Source organism: Labeo rohita, chromosome 21 (assembly GCF_022985175.1).
Source record: "Labeo rohita strain BAU-BD-2019 chromosome 21, IGBB_LRoh.1.0, whole genome shotgun sequence".
NCBI classification, from domain to species: domain Eukaryota; kingdom Metazoa; phylum Chordata; class Actinopteri; order Cypriniformes; family Cyprinidae; genus Labeo; species Labeo rohita.
Window position 1 is genome coordinate 21,210,528 of NC_066889.1, and position 19,361 is coordinate 21,229,888.

General features: G+C 35.5%; 1 protein-coding gene across 1 annotated transcript; it reads right to left on the reverse strand.

Annotated features, from left to right (window-relative positions):
* Positions 1 to 3,689: 3,689 nt before the first annotated feature.
* On the reverse strand, positions 3,690 to 13,724 carry smarcb1b (SWI/SNF related, matrix associated, actin dependent regulator of chromatin, subfamily b, member 1b). The gene is made up of 9 exons (XM_051093767.1): positions 13,606 to 13,724; positions 11,656 to 11,767; positions 11,403 to 11,511; positions 10,382 to 10,519; positions 8,492 to 8,619; positions 7,626 to 7,792; positions 7,306 to 7,496; positions 4,889 to 5,020; positions 3,690 to 3,735 (listed from the first exon to the last, which is right to left on the reverse strand). The coding sequence occupies exons 1-9, from the start codon at positions 13,687 to 13,689 to the stop codon at positions 3,696 to 3,698; spliced, it is 1,101 nt and encodes a 366-aa protein (XP_050949724.1). The 5' UTR covers positions 13,690 to 13,724; the 3' UTR covers positions 3,690 to 3,695.
* Positions 13,725 to 19,361: the final 5,637 nt, after the last annotated feature.

Consider the following 19,361-nt stretch of genomic DNA (forward strand, 5'->3'; position numbering starts at 1 on the left):
CTTTGGACGAAACGCAAACCCTGATCCTTTGCGTTATCAGGATTTGAAACAGAATCTATTCATAATCATGGCTTTCTGTCTTTTTAGCCTTAGAACCGTACCTAAGTAACCACCCAGAACAGATTTGCTGAGTTAGTTATTTTTGTACAGACCAAGACCACTCACATTTTCTTGCATGACTAATGAAGTGTCATTGTTTTCTTGTTCGGTAGCCACCGATGGCAGACGCTTTACCAGACATCTTAAAGTGCTGTTGTTACGCATACATGTGTACCACTTCTAAGAGTACGTTGTAAAACACATGTCTACATTTTGAACTTGAAGAAGGATGTTTGCCTTCAGGGTAAAGCAAGTCTGCACTGGTTTAACCGCAAGCATGCACACACGGTTGACCCGATCGACCCCAGTAATATTTCTCTCATTAAATAAAAAATCATATTGTTTGTATGTTGACATATTTCCTATAAATCTCAGAGAAGAGTACAACTAAAAACATGTGGCTTTTAACAGTTAGTGGAGAATAAAACCTCTGTCATTTTTTAAAATCATGACTGGTCCTGATCAGTCTGAATCATGATCTTATTAAACGTCTGCAGAGAGTCAAATTTCCAGTTTGTTAATCAAACACGTCCCTTAGCCTGATAGCTGATCTTAAACACTGGAATGTTTAAATTGTTTGTCCAAGTGATGACAAACAAACAACAAAAGGCCAGACACTAATTTCATGTTTCTTTAAAAAACTATTAAGATGTTAATCAGACTTCAGATTTATCTGTCAAACATCATTTGAGCCCTGAAAACAGTGCTTGAATTATGATAAAAGAGTTTGTTTCTCCCCTGTACAAAGCCATACATACATCCACAGTGCTGTAGATTGAATAATAGATCACAGGTGAATTCAGAAGTTAGATTTCTTACTCTTTCTGGGCAAATTCCGTTTAAAGTAAACACCACTGTGCCCTACTCACTCTGAAGTGCATTTGAAGTGAAGGGTGTATAGGAAATTACTGTCTCGCTTGTTAAATATGAATCTTATCTTGATAACCTGAAAGCAAAAACATACATAACATAAAAATAAGATGTTAAGATACAACGAAATATAAAAACTAAGCCAATTATCGCTTCTTCTCGTCCTTAACATGCAAACGCTATTCTCCGTTGGGTTCAGATAGGGACACGATTACACAGCAGCAGAATACGTTTGCCAGTCCTGTATTTGAGTACTTAATACGGTTACGTTCACACACAGTACGGTTATTTATAGGTGTGACAACCGAATTATATAACCAAACTCACACCCGTAAATTTTCAGGACTCTAACCGCATTCTCGGAACACACGCGCTGTGTGAACGGAACAGGACTGGACAACGTTTTCCATCAAGTCATTGAGTGCGAGAGACCCACTCTGCCGCCCAAATCTCATGTGTGGTTTCGGTAACTTACAGTGACGGAGAAACGAGCTGCTTGTCATCTGAAAGTTTTATATCCAGTCTCCACCGGAGCCGTTCCCGTCAGTTTTGTGTTGGCTCAAATCTTCACACAAATATAAAAGCTGCCGGTTAATGAAGGTTTGATAAATGAACTCCCGGATTGGACTCTTGTGTCAGAAAGTGATAAAACTTTCAGTTTTTAATGGACGTCGCCATCTTTGATATTATTTTGGTCACTGTTGCTATGGTTACTGGTAAGGAATACGGGCTGGACTCCCGTTGCACGTTCATACAGACAGTATTCGAAGTTCCACACGTTTCTGTAAGCTGCTGTGTGAACGGGACATTTCGAGACTCACGCCTGTAAATACAGTGTGAAAGTAGCCTAGGTAATTGCCAAACAGAATAATTACCTCAGGGTTTTAAATCGCGCCACTTTAAAATCGATTTTTCGCGCCACTCGAAACTTCACCTTCGCATCAACAGGGTCCGTTCCTGAGGCAGTTCGTTTGCTTACGTTTCTCTTTAAATTTCGAGTAGCTTCCTCGAAGAAAGTAAGTTTGGCCTACTGTCATCTCAGCTTTAAACTTCCAGAATGCTATTTGTCAACGTTGCAGTGTGCATAACAGGAAAATTTCTTTTAACCAGTTGAGTTCACTTAGCGACGCACATTTTTATTAGTTTGTTTACTGACAGAACTTTCAGTGAACTGTTATTAAGTGTGGCTAATGCAGAGAAGCTGTGTAATCCTTTTCATTGTTTTCCAAGCACTAAGTTACGTAAGTAGCCTATTATAATAGTGTTTCCTTTTAACCGTGGTGAAAAAACCAGCATATGCTGGTGGGTATGTTTTGATGCTGGTTTAAGCTGGTCCTTGACCAGCAACATGACCAGCATAAACCAGCTAAGGACCAGCATAAACCAGCATCAAAACCTACCTAACCAGCATTCCAGCATCAAAACATAGCTACCAGCATATGCTGTTTTTTTCACCAGGGAATACTTTATCCACACATAAAATTGTAACAAAGATTCTTGTACTTCGGTTTTAGTGGTCGAATGCAAGAAAGAAAAACATTATGATAAGGAAAACTTGAAAACAATATGACTTTCCAGAGTTCCAGGGATGCAGCCACACATGATCGGGTAAAGCAGTTTCATAACACCAGCTAATGAACCGGAAGTCTTGCACATTCACAGAAAATGGCTTACCTCTGCGTTGAAAAATAAGGTCAATAGCTAACAAATATGCAGTGAACAGAAAGAATAATTAGAATAGAAAGTAGTCTATTCAATGTATGTTTAGTGCTAGCTCGTAAAGTTTATCAAGCCAAACTTCTTTCTTCATGCACTGCTATTCAGGAGTCCCCGGATGTCCTTTTAGCGAACAATAGAATGTCAGTACAACAAATGTCAAGGGGGTTGGAAGTCTACTGTACTTCCATTACTTTTTATAGAACCACCAATTGCATGTGCTTTGATAGATTGGCACAGGATTATGGGAATGGATAATCTATCACAGGCATCGGCTAATGAGGGCTTTCTAGGTTTTGACTGAACTGTTTCCAGTTTCCATACACATTAAAGACACATCATCTCACATTTCAAAAGAATGCTTTAAGCAGTCCATTGTGCATGACGTATCTGGTTAGGAGAACAGATCTCAGGCCCGTCTGATGAGCTAATGCACCGAACGAGACCGCAAACGAACATTTAGACATAACTTCTGAAACAGATATTGTTATTTTTAAGCATGCAAGAATAAACCAATTTCACTTTATAGTTAATACAGCTTTAAAGCAAGGAATTGGCACAACTCAAAGTGCAATATCAAATAATAACAGTCATAAAAACAGAACTACAGGCATACAATTTACCATTGTCTTTATTTTAAAAAAGCAAGTCAAGTTCATGGTTCGCATTAGCACCTTTAACGAAAAACACAAATGTTCTCAACATCCTGTTCTTACAACCACACTTTACAGATGCCTCTACAACTGGAGACCAGAGAAACGGCAATGACAGGCATTCTAATAAGACGTCCGAACAGCTCCCGTGAGTATTGTAAAGCCTGGCTGATGCCAGATCAGAGTTTAAAGGCCTGGTATTAAGAAAGTGTGTACTGCTGTGTGGGTTGAGGAGGTCAGAAGGCTGGAGGAATGTTATCTAGAGCTGTGTGGATCTGTGCAAAGGCCTCCAGCAACCCTGAGGCCCTTTGAGAGACTGTGAGCTTATTGAGTGGCAGCATCAATAACGTCCTGTCTTTACCAGGCAGGGGCGGTGTTGGCAAGTCGTCGCATACGCCTGCGAAATAAGTAAAGCAATATTGTTCATTTGTAATACTAATAGTAATATTACGTAAGGCGTTTTAGTGCCATGTTAAAAAAAAATAATAAGATTTCGAGAATAAAGTAATATTTCGAGTAAAGCCGAAATATTACATGAATCATTTTGAATTAAATACATGTGAGGAATAAAAGGTTGGAGGCTACAGACATTTTTGCAGAATAAGTGAGGAATTTTCACAAAGAAAACAGTATAATTTAGTGAATTGATTCACATGAATACAGCGATCTGTCACAGCACATTAAAGAGCTTGAAAAACACATTTTTGTAAGACACATAATTTGTATTTCAATATAAAACTAATTTTAAAAGCTGAGACTTTGTTTTATATTAAAAGTACCAAAAGCACAAAGCTTATTGCTATTGGGGGGCTGGCGCACTACAAATAACAAATGCAAACGAAGACATAAAATACTTCCAAGCATACTGTCCCAGCGAGTATGACACATTGTATGATTTCTGCCAATAATCCCACATATATGTCTAGTATTAAAACGGGTTAAATAAGAGAGCTACAGTGCCCCCCAAAAGAAATGTTGATTGGGTGTGTGAGCTGACATTAAGATAAAAAGTTGTTCCTGTTCAGTCTGTTAATAAATATCATTCTTGATATTAAGCTGTTTCCATGAGTCTTTAAGCTTGACTCTACCTCATCCCAGTAAGATGATGCGGCCGCTCAGACGCACAATATTCAAATAAATTCCTATGACCTGGCAACTTTTCCTGGTGCTCTCAATCCGGACTATTTGCATGCACAATATAGGCTATACTCTCAAAATATTATAACTTTAATTTCTACGATTTAAATTCTCGTTGCATTTCAACTTTATTCTTGTGCATTTCAACTTTATTCTCATCGTATTTCGACTTTCTTCTCGTAACATTGTGACTTTCTTCTCAAAACATTATGGCTTTAATCTTGTAATCTTGCAATCTTGCAATTATACATGCCAAGAAATAGGGAATAAAATATAAACATACACCAACTGCAAAAAATTATTTAAAATGAAAATAAAAAATAAAATTGAAATATATATATATATATATATATATATATATATATATATAATACAGTAAAATAAATAGGTGAGGTCCAGTGTAATCATCTGACCTTGTGTTTCTGTCCTGATCTCTGATTTTCTTCTCCATTTCTGCATCTGTCAGGGTCTCCAGCAGAGGGCACCACTGGTCGGCATCACCTGTGTTCCTGATGGCAATCTCCACCGTTGGTAATGGGTTCTCACTACAGAAAACAAGCCATATGGAGTCAGAAGTGGACAGCATCACTTAAACATCATGGAAGCCCAATGATGCTTCACTGATGACCACAGAGGCACAAAGGTGATGAATGACATCTTAAATATATTTTAAACTTCTGTTTCTATACATTTCTATAAATATACGGTTTACTTTTAAGCATCATACAGAAATTAAAGCCATGCTGTGGCAGCACAAGCAGGGGTCAAACAGAACAGCCACCAAACCACTGTCTATTCTGGTATGACTAGGTTTTTATGCTATTTCTGTCATTTCTAAGAACAAAACAACTGTTTTATATATTTGCAATATGTCAATATACAGGGACAAGTCCTGCAAAGATATACAAAATAAAAAAAAGATGAAAGTACTCAGCTTCCCAGGGAATGAAACGTGGGGGTAAGAGGGAGAGAAGATCAAGAAATTTTGAAGTATATTGACCTGAAATCAGACCTATTGGAACAGACAGTGGGAGAAGCAAACAATTAGAAGGTTATAGCAAAGCAAAAACACGAAGCAATGAAGTTAATCACAAAGAATGGAACAAACTTGATCTTGTAATATTTTAACAGTTCTAACTGAACCACAAAGCAAACAATGTGCAACCTATGATCTACTGACAATGTAATGCTAATGCTAACTGGTTACGCCCCATAAATCCCAGCCCATAAAAGGCAAAAGTAGGGTTGCAAGCCATGCAAGAGAAAAGCAACTAAATTATGAATCATTATGGAGGGAAAAAACTGCAACTACAGGGAGAAAAAAATAACTATATGAAGTTAAGGTTATTTTATGTCCAGCTGAAGAAAGACAGAAAAACTACTTCAAGGCACAATAAAGAGAAGTCACAATGCTTGAACAGTTGTCTGCTTGCTGCCGGACAAATAAATGAGATTGTAAAGAACCAGCGTATGGGCCAGACCGCATTAAAGATGGTCTCAATTTAGTGCCGTAAACAAGACATGCCGTGTGTGTTTGTGTGTATATGACCACATAATAAACAGTAATGGACATTCCACTTGATACACCCTTAGGATACAGTAAATCACTCATTTCAATGGAATCAGGCTGCCGATGTCTCTTCAAACACACAGGATACAGATACAGCACAAACAAAACAAGTACAGTACAAACAAACACAGACATCAACATAAATAGTACATGCATAACACCAACATACAGAGTTTTTGAAAGACATTTTAAAATATTTTAATTATCATTATTACTACTTTCAAAAATGTTTCATAATTATATATATATATATATAATATAATATATATATATATATATAATATAATATATATATATATATATATATATATATATATATATATATATATATATATATATATATATATATATATATATATATATATGGGAAATAATTCATTCTCTGCCTTACGACAGAGAGGCGGCAGTATAAATATAAAAAAAAATATACAAATCATGTCTCAACAGTGAGCCACAGAGAGACAAACCACAGCGAGTCTTCCTTTACGCCCACTGTACTGTTTATAAATGAGTTTGGAGATCATGTCAGCATGTATAAATCACTGCAAGCAGTGATTTCGAAAACAAGACACTGCCCTAAATTGACTCCACAGGGAATCCAGTATTTTTGCATGAAAAATCATGCAACTGCTTCATTTATGGACTACTTATTAAAGAGACAGTTCACCCAAAGATGAAAAAGCTGACATTAGTTACTCTCTCATGTCGTTACAAACCTGTAAGACCTTCGTTCATCAAATTAAGATGTTTCTGATGAAATATCAGAAGAGAAGAAATTGTCGTTATTTTTTTTTCCTTTGCACACAAAATGTATTGCTTCATAAAATTAGGTTGAACCACTGATGTCACATGGACTATTTTGACGATGTCCTTACTACCTTTCTTGGCCTTGAACATGTCAATTGCATTGCTGTCTACGCAGGGTCAGAAAACTCTCGAATTTCATTGGAATGTCTTAATTTGTGTTCCGAAGATGAATAACGGTCTTACAGGTTTGAAACAACATGAGGGTGAGTAATTAATGACAATTTTTATTTTTGCGTGAACCATTCCCTTTAAAATATACTGTAAGAGCGTCCTATATTTAAAAGCCAAGCCAACAGATTTTCTATCAAACATTTCCATTTCATACTGTGAACCTGAATACCTTTTGTGCTTGTGTATGTGAGAATGCAAAGTTAGGAACCTGAACGTGGACTCAAACTGATGTTTGAGCATTAACCCACAGGCCATTACTGGAAGTGCATGTGTGTTGCCCACCTGAAGGCGTACGTCCTCTGGTGCCAGCTGAGCTGTCCTCGGATGCTGTAGGCAATGGTGGTGACAAACTCTCCTCCGAGACCCAGTTCAGAACAGAGCTTTAAAGCGAATGTTTCTGGCGAGTTTTCTTTCTCTGACATGTCCCATTCGAACTGGTCCACCAGAGAGATGTTCCCAACATGAATGTTTAGCTGAAAGCACAAACCATTTTCCAGATACACATTAACCAGCCCTTGACATGAAAAGTCAAGCCAAGCAGGTCCAAGTAAATCATGGTCAAAATGAACCCTTCTTTGGTTTTGGATACCATTTAAACACACCTTAATGATAACTCTCTGGTCAGTCTGCTCATCCAAAATACTGTCGGTGGGGTAAGACTCGATCTGCTGTCTAATGGCTGAGGCGATGGCAGGGACGAAGGTAAGAGGATTCAAGTCCAGGTCATCACACAGGATCTCAGCAAACATCTCTGGAGTCATAAGTTTCTCTGAAGATGCAAAAGCAGAGAGAGTAACACTTGTATGCTTAAATGTGAGAATCCTGAAAAAATGTATTAAGGCTTTCACAAAAAATGTAAGCAGCACAACTGCCTTCAATATTGATAAAATGTTTCTCGATCACCAAATCGGCATATCCGAATGATTTCTAAAAGATCATGTGAAAATGAAAACTGGAGTAATGGCTGCGGAAAATTTAGCTTTGCCATCGCTGAAAAATAATTTTAAAATACATTCAAAAAGAAAACAGTCGTTTTAAATTATATTAATAATAGTTCACAAAAGTTGAAAAAAATATTTTGCATCTATTGTAGTATAAATAATGTTTATTTATTTTAGTAATTTTTGCATGAAAATAATGTGCATTAAATAATAGTCCTTTAGGGCTTGTATAAAATAAAATAGAATATAATATAAATAAAATATAATAAAATATATAAATAAAAAAATTTTCCCTCAATGGCTTCATGGAAATATAATTTCTTTTTGTTTTTTTCCAGCTGAAATATGATGAATACATTTCTGCCTATGAGCACCATGGGTCAATGTGATGGAGCGCTACCAGGCCACAGCTCTGACTCTAATATTTTTATAAATGACATTCTTACAATGTCTGGAGTTTTCTGAAATACCTCAAGTAAACAACAAACCTACTTTTTTTTTTGTTTTTTTTTTATTTTTCACCTTACCGTTCATGTTCCAGGTAAAGGCATCTCTGAGCTTCTGCCCATCAATCTCCATGTCCAGGCGGATAGGCACCAGGACCTCTGCCTGGGAAGCATTTTCGTGGATGACTGCAGGGTCGTGGTCATCAAAACTATGCATTGAAGAAAAGCAGAGATCCATAAACACACACTATCGTTAATTAGCACCATGTGCACAACATGTGATGTTAAACTCCACATTCTGAACACAGCCTTCATGTTTTTCCTTCATGTCCTGCCCTTTTCTGACACAACAAATACCCCAATATTTAACAGCCTACATATGTGATTATGTGAGGGATTTAAAATGCTTGTTTTGTAAGTAATGTCAGCAGAACGAAGTTGTTTTGAACACACTGAAGCAGTGCTTGAAACCAACAGCTGGTTTGGCGACATTCCAGTCTGAACTGTCTCATTAAAGCCAATCACTGACATTTACCAAAGCTTTCAGAAGAGAATGTTGACAGTATTGCAAGAAGCATTACATCCAGCTAAATATCCCAAGAGGACGTCCACTTGCATAAGATGATGTAGGGTCAGCTGAGGACCTGGAACCACAGCGTCTGGACCATCATCAGGCTATCTTGTGTGGGAGGTCAGGAAGAAGAAACTTCAGCACATCCAGAGAAAAATGATCCCATCAAGAATATTTGCGTTTCATAACATAATCAAAAAAGATTCTGTCAGTGGTAAACAGCATAACCTAAAAAAACACTCTAGCGAAAACAAGCCAGTGTTTAGGACTATTACATCGTCTGCTGACCCAAAACAACCCAGTTATGGGGAGTATTTAGCGGAAATGTGGTTTTGCTCCTTAATAAACATCCTCTGGTTTGATATTGCCCTGATAACAATCAACCGTTGTAATCAACCGTGGCCTAAATGTTTACTCAGAGTTTTACTTTTCTTAATTACATTCAGGTTGAGTAACAAACTGATGATTGTTGACAGGTCTAATCTAAGAAATGTTTAAAGACCCGTCAAATGAGCTTGATGAGCTCATTTTCTTTTCTATGGGAATGTTTATACAGAAGCAGGGGCATTTTTTATTTTAGTAGCATCATATTGGACAAAATTATGCTCTATAAAAGAATGCTAGCTCCTGTGTTAGCAGGACTACATGCATGCATTGTGGTAAAGTCATGAATGCATGGTGGAAATTGACACTGAAGAGAAGAAAATGTTGAATGAAGTTGTTATTTTTGTTTTCTTTGCACAAAAAAGTATTCTTGCAGCTTCATAAAATTAAGGCTGAACCACTGATGTCACATGGACTATTTTAACGACGTGTCAGTTGCTTTGCTGTCTATGCAGGGTCAGAAAGCTTTCAGATTTCAACAAAAATATCTTAATTTGTGTTCCGAAGATGAACGAACATCTTGTTTGGAACGACATGAGGGTGAAGTAATTAATGACAGAATTTTCATTTTTGGGTTAACTAACCCTTTAATGTTATTGAAAAAAAGTCTGCATTTACTTGATCAAAATACAGCAAACAGTAAAATTGGGAAATATTATTACAAATTAAAATAGCAGTTTTCTATTTCAATATATTTAAAATGTAATTTATTCTGTAATGGCAAAGCTGAATTTTCAACAGCTATTACTCCAGTCTTCAGTGTCACATGATCCTTTAGAATTTATACTGTTTAAACAACATGCTGGTTTGGTGCTTAAGAAACATGTGTTATCAATGTTGAAAACAGCTGTGCAGCTTAATATTTTACAGCATTATTTTGAAATAAGGATTTTGATCACTTTAGCATGGCCTTGCTGACCCCAAACTTTTGAATGGCAGTGTATGTTTTTAAAGCTAAAAGCTAAAAGCCAAAAAAAAAAAAAAAAAACTTGTCAAACTGACATTACTCATCTCACCATAACGGAAAGGTCCTTTTCTTGTCACGTCCCATTCGGTTTCTGTTGATAGTGGTGGAACAAGGCACTGCGTCCAGGTGGTGGGAGCTGTTGGGCAGGGTGGGCACCCATTGACTGTTCCTCTTTGCCTTTTGCTCCCTAAGTTCATATAAAGAGTTACAACAATATAAACTCAAAAGAACATATCTTTTAGGCTACATAGTACACAAATAGCTTCACATGCTCCAGAAGGACACACGATGCATTAAGAGCAGGGGGTGAAAACTTTTGGAATTTTAAGATCAGGGTAGATTTAACTTATTTTTTTAAGCTTTTGTAGCCTCTGAATGGCAGTACTAAATGAAAAAAAAAAAATGTTATTTAGGCAAAATAAGAAAAATGTACACATCTCCATACTGTCCAAAAGTTTTCACCCCCCGGCTCTTAATGCATGGTTTTTCCGTCTGGAGCATCTGAACCTTAGCGTTTGAACCTGTAATAGTTGCATATGATTCCCTCAGTTGTTCTCAGTGTGAAAAGATAGATCTGAAAATCACAGTCATTGTCAGAAAGGGTTCAAATACACAAAAATGTAGGAAAACCAAAGAGTTTGTGGAAATTGAAATTTTTTTCTGAAGAATAGCAGGCAGTTTAACGGTTCAGGACAAACAAGGGACTCATGAACAACTATCACTAAACAAAAAAAAACAGCTGTGGATAATTCAGGTAACAACACAGTATTAAGAATCAGCGGGATGTAAACTTTTGATCTGGGTCATTTTTCATAAATTCAATTATTATTTTCTCTTGTGGACTATATGTTAACATCTTTTATGTAAAATATCTCATTCAGGTCAGTACTAAATAAACAATAGCATGCATTTTATATGATCCCTCATTTTGGTAAAATAATTAACATTTTTAATGATTCTGAAAATGACCTCAACCGTATGAAATACAGCCCCACAACTGCATTTATTATATTTGTATTACTTTCTTGTTTTGCATTTAGATCTGTATATAGAATCCACCAGTCTCCTACCTGAGGTACGCCGGAGGCTCTGTGCTGATGGACACTGCTTTGTACTTCTCATCATTCCCCTCGAAGATCTCCTCACATTCAGACGCCTTCAGCAGGGTCACACTGGTGGCTAAATTTGTGTAACCATGATCTAACACAAAAAGAACACTGCACAAACTGCTGTCCAGAAGCAGGACTCTGAGACTGTGAGGTGGGTGTGGCTTACAGGTGCTTTCTGGACCTAAACCCATTTAAAGGGAAAGGAATCACTTACCGTGTGATGATGCTACAATTTTCTTCCTTTCCTCCACGGATGCGAGACGTCTCCATAGTGACGGGTACCGCTTATAAAGAGAGCCTCTAAACATACGCAGGTAGTTTCCAACCTAAAGAGCAAGATTAAGAAAAACAAAAAATTCTTAAAGGAATAGTTCACTCAAAAATTCTGTCATTAATTACTCACCCTCATGTCATTCCAAACCCGTAAGACCTTCGTTCATCTTCCGAACACAAATTTAGATATTTTTGATGAAATCCAAGAGCTCTTTGACCCCGCATAGACAGCAGTGTGTATTCCGCCATTATCGAGATTATGTTGTTTATGTGCAGAGGTACTCTCGATAATGCCAGAAGACATGATTTGTAGGTGAATTATTGAATAAAGTCATTTTTGTTTTCTTTGCACACAAAAAGTATTCACGTAGCTTTGTTAAATTACACTTGAACCACTGATGTCCTTACTATGTTTCTGGGCCAGGGAACATTTCAGTTGCATTGCTGTCTATGCAGGGTCAGAAACCTCTCAGATTTCATCAAAAATATCTTCATTTGTCTTCGGAACATGAACGAAGGTCTTACGGGTTTAGAATGACATGAGGGTGAGTAATTAATGACAGAATATTCACTTTTGGGTGAACTATCCCTTTAAGACAAGATACTACAGGAAAAAAACAATGTTTTTGTTTGTTTTTTTGTTTGTTTTCCCTTTTTTCTTTTTTTTTTTAATGCACTGGACACTGTTAAGATTTTGGGTTTTTTTTTTTTGCTTTCATAATTTGCCTCTTTGTGAGACTAGTGGGAAAAAAAGTCAAAATACACATTTAAGTCTTTATTTTATTACACTTTATGTATTTAAATCTATCTCTCTGCATGAATTTCAATACATATCTATAAAGGGAGCTTTTTCAAAATTAGTATATTGTCTACTTTAAGCCAGAAATCCTTTCCTCAAACACACTTACGTACAACAAACTTTACAGCTCTATTCCTGTCTGTATTCTGAAGAGGTTTATTTCCAAAGAGGTTTATTTATATATTATTTAACTTGTTTATATAAGATTTTATTAATGAAAAACAGTTTTTTTTTCTGGCTGTTGATAGTATTTTCTCTTTCATGGCACGATAAAAAATAGATAACAAAAACTATAATGTGACAACAAAATTTAAATAATTTGAACCTGGCTATATCCAAAGAATAGCTTTCTCTTCTGGAAATTTATGCAAATTAGTGCATATTTAATCAGATAACGCAGCATTTGCATATTTAAACATACAATTTTAGAAAACTTGTAATACAAAATGTACTGTTAATGTACTGTGATTAATCAACTAGGAAATTATACCGATATCTTCTTAACATTTTTACAGTTCACCTGTGATACCAAACTATCATGTTGTGCAAAACTAGTACGAATTTTGCAATGTTCATTCACCATTCACTTTCGCTGTGAAACCAGATGCAATGAAAGTGGATGGAGACTAAGTGGATGGAGGCTGTCAGTCCACAACATCCTCTTTTTGTGTTACAATGGAAGAAAGAATATAACGGTTTGTAACAACATGAGCACAGGTAAATGTCAGAAATGTTATTTTCTGTGTAAACTATCCATTTAACAGGTTTACGCTGCATTTAAATGACAAACCGCTACAATTATAACGTTTTACACCAACTTATGTGGCCCTAATATAAAATCGCACTCTAGATCTGACTTTTATAGATCAGATAAACAAGTGCGTCACTTTACACAGGAACCGGGAAGACTGAAAGCTATATCCATCATTTAATCATTAATGGATTACATTGATATGGAGATAACAGCATCTTTAACAGGCAACAACCAACAAAGAGAACTCGAAGATGATGTTTTAGTGTTACTATGATGGCTACATGAACGCATATCAGATGTAAACATACGAGTGATGCTCTGAGAGACAGAAAACGTACCTCTGAACCTATCATGTAAAAATCCCCATCTTGCTCGAGTTGAAATTTTATTGGTTTTTGTCCAAATGTTTTACTCAACGCCATCTTTGCGAACACAATGAGCGACAACGCGCATGCGTATAAAGGAAGCGGCGAAGTGGGGTAAGCTCCTGTACTGGGACGCCACGCTGCAGGCGTGCAGTAATGCCTTCGATTGGAGGTCCCTCACTGGGTATGTTACGATATGCAATAGGAATCACATTTATAGCAGTTCTAAAAACTTTAGAATAACTGGGCTAGTATGTACGTATTTTATGTACGTATTTACATTTATAGTCATCATTTGTTCGCCGTTACTAGCGGCGTATGTTTTATCAGTAGGCTAATATAAACCTGTCATCTGTTCATCTTCAAATCTGCCTCACATTTATCCAGTCATGGCCTATCACTCAAGTTGTGTGATATGCTTCTTCATCAATAGGCCTTACTCAGGTCACTTATGGACATAAATAAAATTTAATTTTCCTCTTTACAGATGGGAGAAGTTTCTTAAGACAATAAGAACTATATTTCAGTGCGAGCCCAAACAAATCTGAGAGAAAGGTCAGTAAGTATTATACTGCTAAAAATATTTACGTCATTGAGAGACAATTAAAACAGCATTAGCCATTAATCCTACCACGGTTTGACTAATGAACATCTTGCATGAGATCCCTGAGTCATATAAACTAAAGCCAAATTATTTAAATTTATTTGCAGTTGTGTGACTACGACAATCAGTTTGAAAAGTTTTGGGGGAAATGTGCTTGCGGTTAAACATAAAAACAGACTAAAATGGTAATCAGATGTGACATCTCCATTAGAAAGAAGAAGTTTGCTCATTTTACATTCTTGCGGTGTTATTTCCTAAAAAGGTGTTGAAACGCTTACATCTGCAGCACTTTGCACACACTTGAAACAGGCCCCTGAAAGCAAACATGCCCCTGATACATCGAAGCTGGCACTGATCTAAACCATTAGCACAGGGCACAGCCTGAATTTGCATTATTAATGCAAACACATATTTTCATTAAACATGCTGCATTAAACTTCACATTATCCTTTGGCTTGGAACATTAATAATCGGTCATTACCAATAAGATTCATAGTGAAATACTCCTCCTGAAGCAGTTTAATCACATTCTTTGGTGTCCTTCAGGGGGAGAAACAAATATGCGACTGAACTAATATATTAGGCATGTGATAAACAAGAAATAATAACACTTTTGTCAGATTTATCCCCATGTTATGAAGTTTATTAACTAATCACAGTAACAAATATTTTTTTCTTGCACATTTTCTTGTGTGACCACTGCAGTAGACTTATTCAGAGATAAATAAATTGTTTATTTTAGAAAAGTTTTTTTTTTTTTTTTTTTGCTGCATAGTTTGAAGCTTGTTTATACTTTTGGGTAGGTTAAATTATTAATCTAGTTAGTACCTTTGAAGTATTTCCATTTGCAGTGGAATGGTATAACCAAAATTAAATGTTCTGGTAATACACTACCAGTCAAAAGTTTTTGAACAGTAGAAATTTTAATGTTTTTTAAAGAAGTCTCTTTTGCTCACTAAGCCTGCGTTGATTTGATTCAAGATACAGCAAAAGCAGATATATTGTGAAATATTTTTACTATTTAAAATAACTGCTTTCTATTTGAATATATATTTAAAAATGTAATTTATTCCTGTGATGTAAATTTTCAGCATCATTAGTCCAGTCTTCAATGTCACATGATGCTTAAGAAATCATTCTAATATGCTGATTTGCTGTTCAAGAAACATGTATTAATATTATTATTATTTTTTTATTATCAATATTTAAAAAAGATCAGCATTTATCTGAAATAATTATATACAAAATTATATACATGCCATACAAATCAATACTTTTATTTAGCAAGGATGCCTTAAATAGATCAAAAGTGATTATAAAGACATTTATCATATTACAAAAGATTCCTGTTTCTGATAAATGCTGTTCTTTTGAATTTTCTATTCATCGAAGAAGCCTGAAAAAATTCTACTCAGCTGTTTTCAACATAATAATAATAATAATAATAATAATAATAATAATAAGTGTTTTTCCAGCAGCAAATCAGAATATTAGAATGATTTCTGAAGGATCATTTGACTGGAGTGATGATGCTAAAAATTCAGCTTTGAAATCACAGGAATAAATTACATTTTAAAATATATTCAAATAGAAAACAGTTATTTTAAAAAGTAAAAATATTTCAATATTTTACTTTTTTGTACTTTGGATGAAATAAATGCTTTGACTTGAGCAGAAAATACTTCTTTAGAAACATGAAAAATCTTACTGTTCAAAAACTTTTGACTGGTAGTGTGTGTGTGTGTATACTACTAAAAATGTCAAAAAAAAAAAACATGCAACAAATTTGCCAAAACTTTAACTACAAATAAAATGAATAAAAAAACTAGTCAATCCGTGGTATGTAAAATTCAGTGAGACAAAATGTTACCTTGATGAGTTTGAGTTTCATACACTGAGTTAGACCTTGACAATGATCTTGGTACATAAGGGACACTATGCTGCTATAATTAAGAATTTCTGCAAAGAGAAACAAACCCCAAGTGTTATGTGCCCCCATTTCATAGTCAATCTGTAAAGTCAATTAAGAAAGGAAATCATAATTTTACAAGAGTGCTCCTCTTAGATAGTTTCACTTTGGAGATTCAAACATGGTGGAAGATAATAGAAAAGACAGAAGTGAGCCTCAGAGGAACAAGAAACCTCAATCTCATTATATGCGTTTCTTTACTTAGCCGGTCTTTGGAATTGCAAGCAATTTGCCTTCATACTGGTCTGTAATCCTAATGAAATGATGGGATAATCCCACAGATCTAAAGCTTTTTTTACACTTCATTGGCTGTTTGAATAGCAGGTATCTTTATCCCTAGTGGCTTAGTCATAGCTTATGAATGATACATCTTTGCTTTTCTATATTTAGGGGGGTTAAACACTAACCGCCAAAATGCTAATGAAACTTTATTGATACGCTTCATTAGCATTACTCTGTTTGTAAGTACATCTTGTTTGGTTTAGACACTGCTGTCTATTTCCTTCTACGGACACTAGATGGCAATCTTGTATAAATGTTCCTCAACCCAAACATTTTGTAACATTGAGATGGTTGCAATGAGACTGTGCTGGAGTCTGTAAGTTATTAATTTTCATTGGTCCGTCAGCCCTTAGTCACTTTTTAAGTCTGTATGTCTCCTCAGTTTGTATGTCTGAGAATAATTCAGTACAAAAATGTGTCTGGAGTGCCTGCCAAAGCTCTCAAGGCTAACAGAGAACCGCAAAATAAGCAATGAAATAAAACGCAAGCACATTACATATTTCTCACATACGGGTGACCTTCTGTTGTCACTGTTGTGGTGCTGTGTGTTGTGGTGCATCTTGACTGAAAATGTTATATTTCTACTTCATATTTGTAAGTGCATATTCATCAAGAAGAAAAATGTATGTCTGGTCATAATCCAGCAGTTGCACAGGTCATAAACTTAACAATGCACACAGGACTTCCAATTCATTCAATATTGCAGACATAAAAACCTGTCGTCCTGAAAGGAATTATTATGATTGATTCCTGACATAATTTAGTGCACATATGGACATATGGTACTTGGACCAGGCTCCATGATTGTTTCTGACCCTACAGAAAGCTTTTATGCTTTATTAGTGTGCTGGCAAGCACTTTCAAGTAAACAAAAAAATAAATAAAAAAACAGGAAAAGGAATCTTCCATATGTGGGAACTGCACTGAAAATCTGGCATTCAAAATCAAATAAACCTGAGGGAAAACTGAAAGTTTAAGGATTCATTTTACAAAATGAAAACAAAACTTTTTTATGAGGTAATCAAATAAGCGCATTTGTGACACTGATCACACAAACTTCTTTATACATGATCAGATGTTCTTCCATTAAAGCACAAGATGCACTTTGGATCATTTCAAGTCATGGTGGAAACACTATCATCCGATTTTTACACAAACGTTCATGTTGCTTGAGTGCTGCTGTTGTTGAAGGCAAAGGAGGACAAACCAAAAACTAAAGTTTTGCAGTCACATTAACGAAATTACACTTTTAAAAATAAAAGGGGGTTTTCGGAGTTCCTTTTTGGTTTGGGTTCCCTAAAGCAACTTTTGGAGAAAAGTTCTTAAAAGTAGGGTGAGCATATTTTAGTTTGTAAAAAAGAGGATAGTGGTGGCCGGGGTCGGGGGTAGGGGTCTTTTTGAGTATAGCGCAATGACCATATCCCATATCAAAACAGAATATTTCATTTCCATACCTAAAATGTGTATTTCATCACAAAATTTAACATCTTACACAGTTTTATCACAGGTAATGCATAATGTTTCAATACAAGCATTTTAGTCAAATGTAATTTATGCAATATGTCAAACATTTAACCCACGGGAGAAAATCAACCCTTCGCCACAGTTTAAAATCAGCCCAATTCCATGCAAAAAATGCAGATTTGGAAACCCTGCATCCAACACAAGCTGCAGAAATCAGATTGAAAATTCAGAAATTGGAAGTGAAAGTGAATCATTTCAAGTCAAGTAATCAATCAAGTGCTCATTCAAAAAAAGATTTAAACATAGCAGCTTCCTGATACACGAAAGTTATATTCAATATTGGAGTGATTGCGTTAGCAGGCGATAATGGCCTGAAATTCAGCGGGAGCGGGATCAAGAAAACAGTCCCGCGTAAGGCTTTAATACAAAAACGTACACAGTGGATGGCGACTAAGCAAAAGCCGAATTCCAGACATTTTAGGCGATTTAGAATCAGGTCCAGAAAGAGGACATGTCTGGGGAAAAGAGGACGTATGGTCACCCTAAAAGAATTATTGTTTTTTGCACTTTCCATGGATGTAAAAAGTTCTTCATGGAACTATTGATTCCAAGTAAGAAACTTTATTTTTGAGAGTGTTGGGTGAAATTTTGCAGACTAAAAGTGTCAATAATGTCAAGAGTGTATCAATATATAATGCACAGCTTTCCAACTTGAACCCACTGTGAAAAGAGCATTGGAAAATCTGTTTTGTATTCATGCAATATTACCAATCGCAACGATTCCTTTTAAAATGACGGGATTTTTCTTGTGAAAATTTGCCACAAAAAAAGTACATTTGAGTTGTTACTGACAAAAATAATAAGAAAGGATGAAAATATGTTATTTTTTAATTAATTATAAGTATTGTTTCAGTCAAATTGCTAACCTGTTAAAATAAAATGCAAAATAGAAAAAAACTGTATTAAATTTGGCAAATTATATGTGACGCTGGACCACAAAACCGGTCTTAAGTAGCATGGGTATATTTGTAGCAATAGCCAAAAATATATTGTATGGGTCGATCAATTTTTCTTTTATGCCAAAAATCATTAGGATTTTAAGTAAAGATCATGTTTTATGAAGATATTTAGTAAATTTCCTACTGTAAATGTATCAAAATTTTTCAATTAGTAATATGCATTGCTAAGAACTTCTTTTGGACAACTTTAAAGGTGATTTTCTCAATATTTAGATTTTTTTGCACCCTCATATCCTAGCAATGCATCAGTGGAAAGCGTATTTATTAAGTGTACGGTGTACAAATCTCAGTTTCAAAAAATTGACCCTTATGGTTTTGTGGCCCAGGGTCACATATTAGAAGCATAGTGGTCTCAGTACTTTTTTTTTTTTTTTTGTCTTTTTCTTTCTAT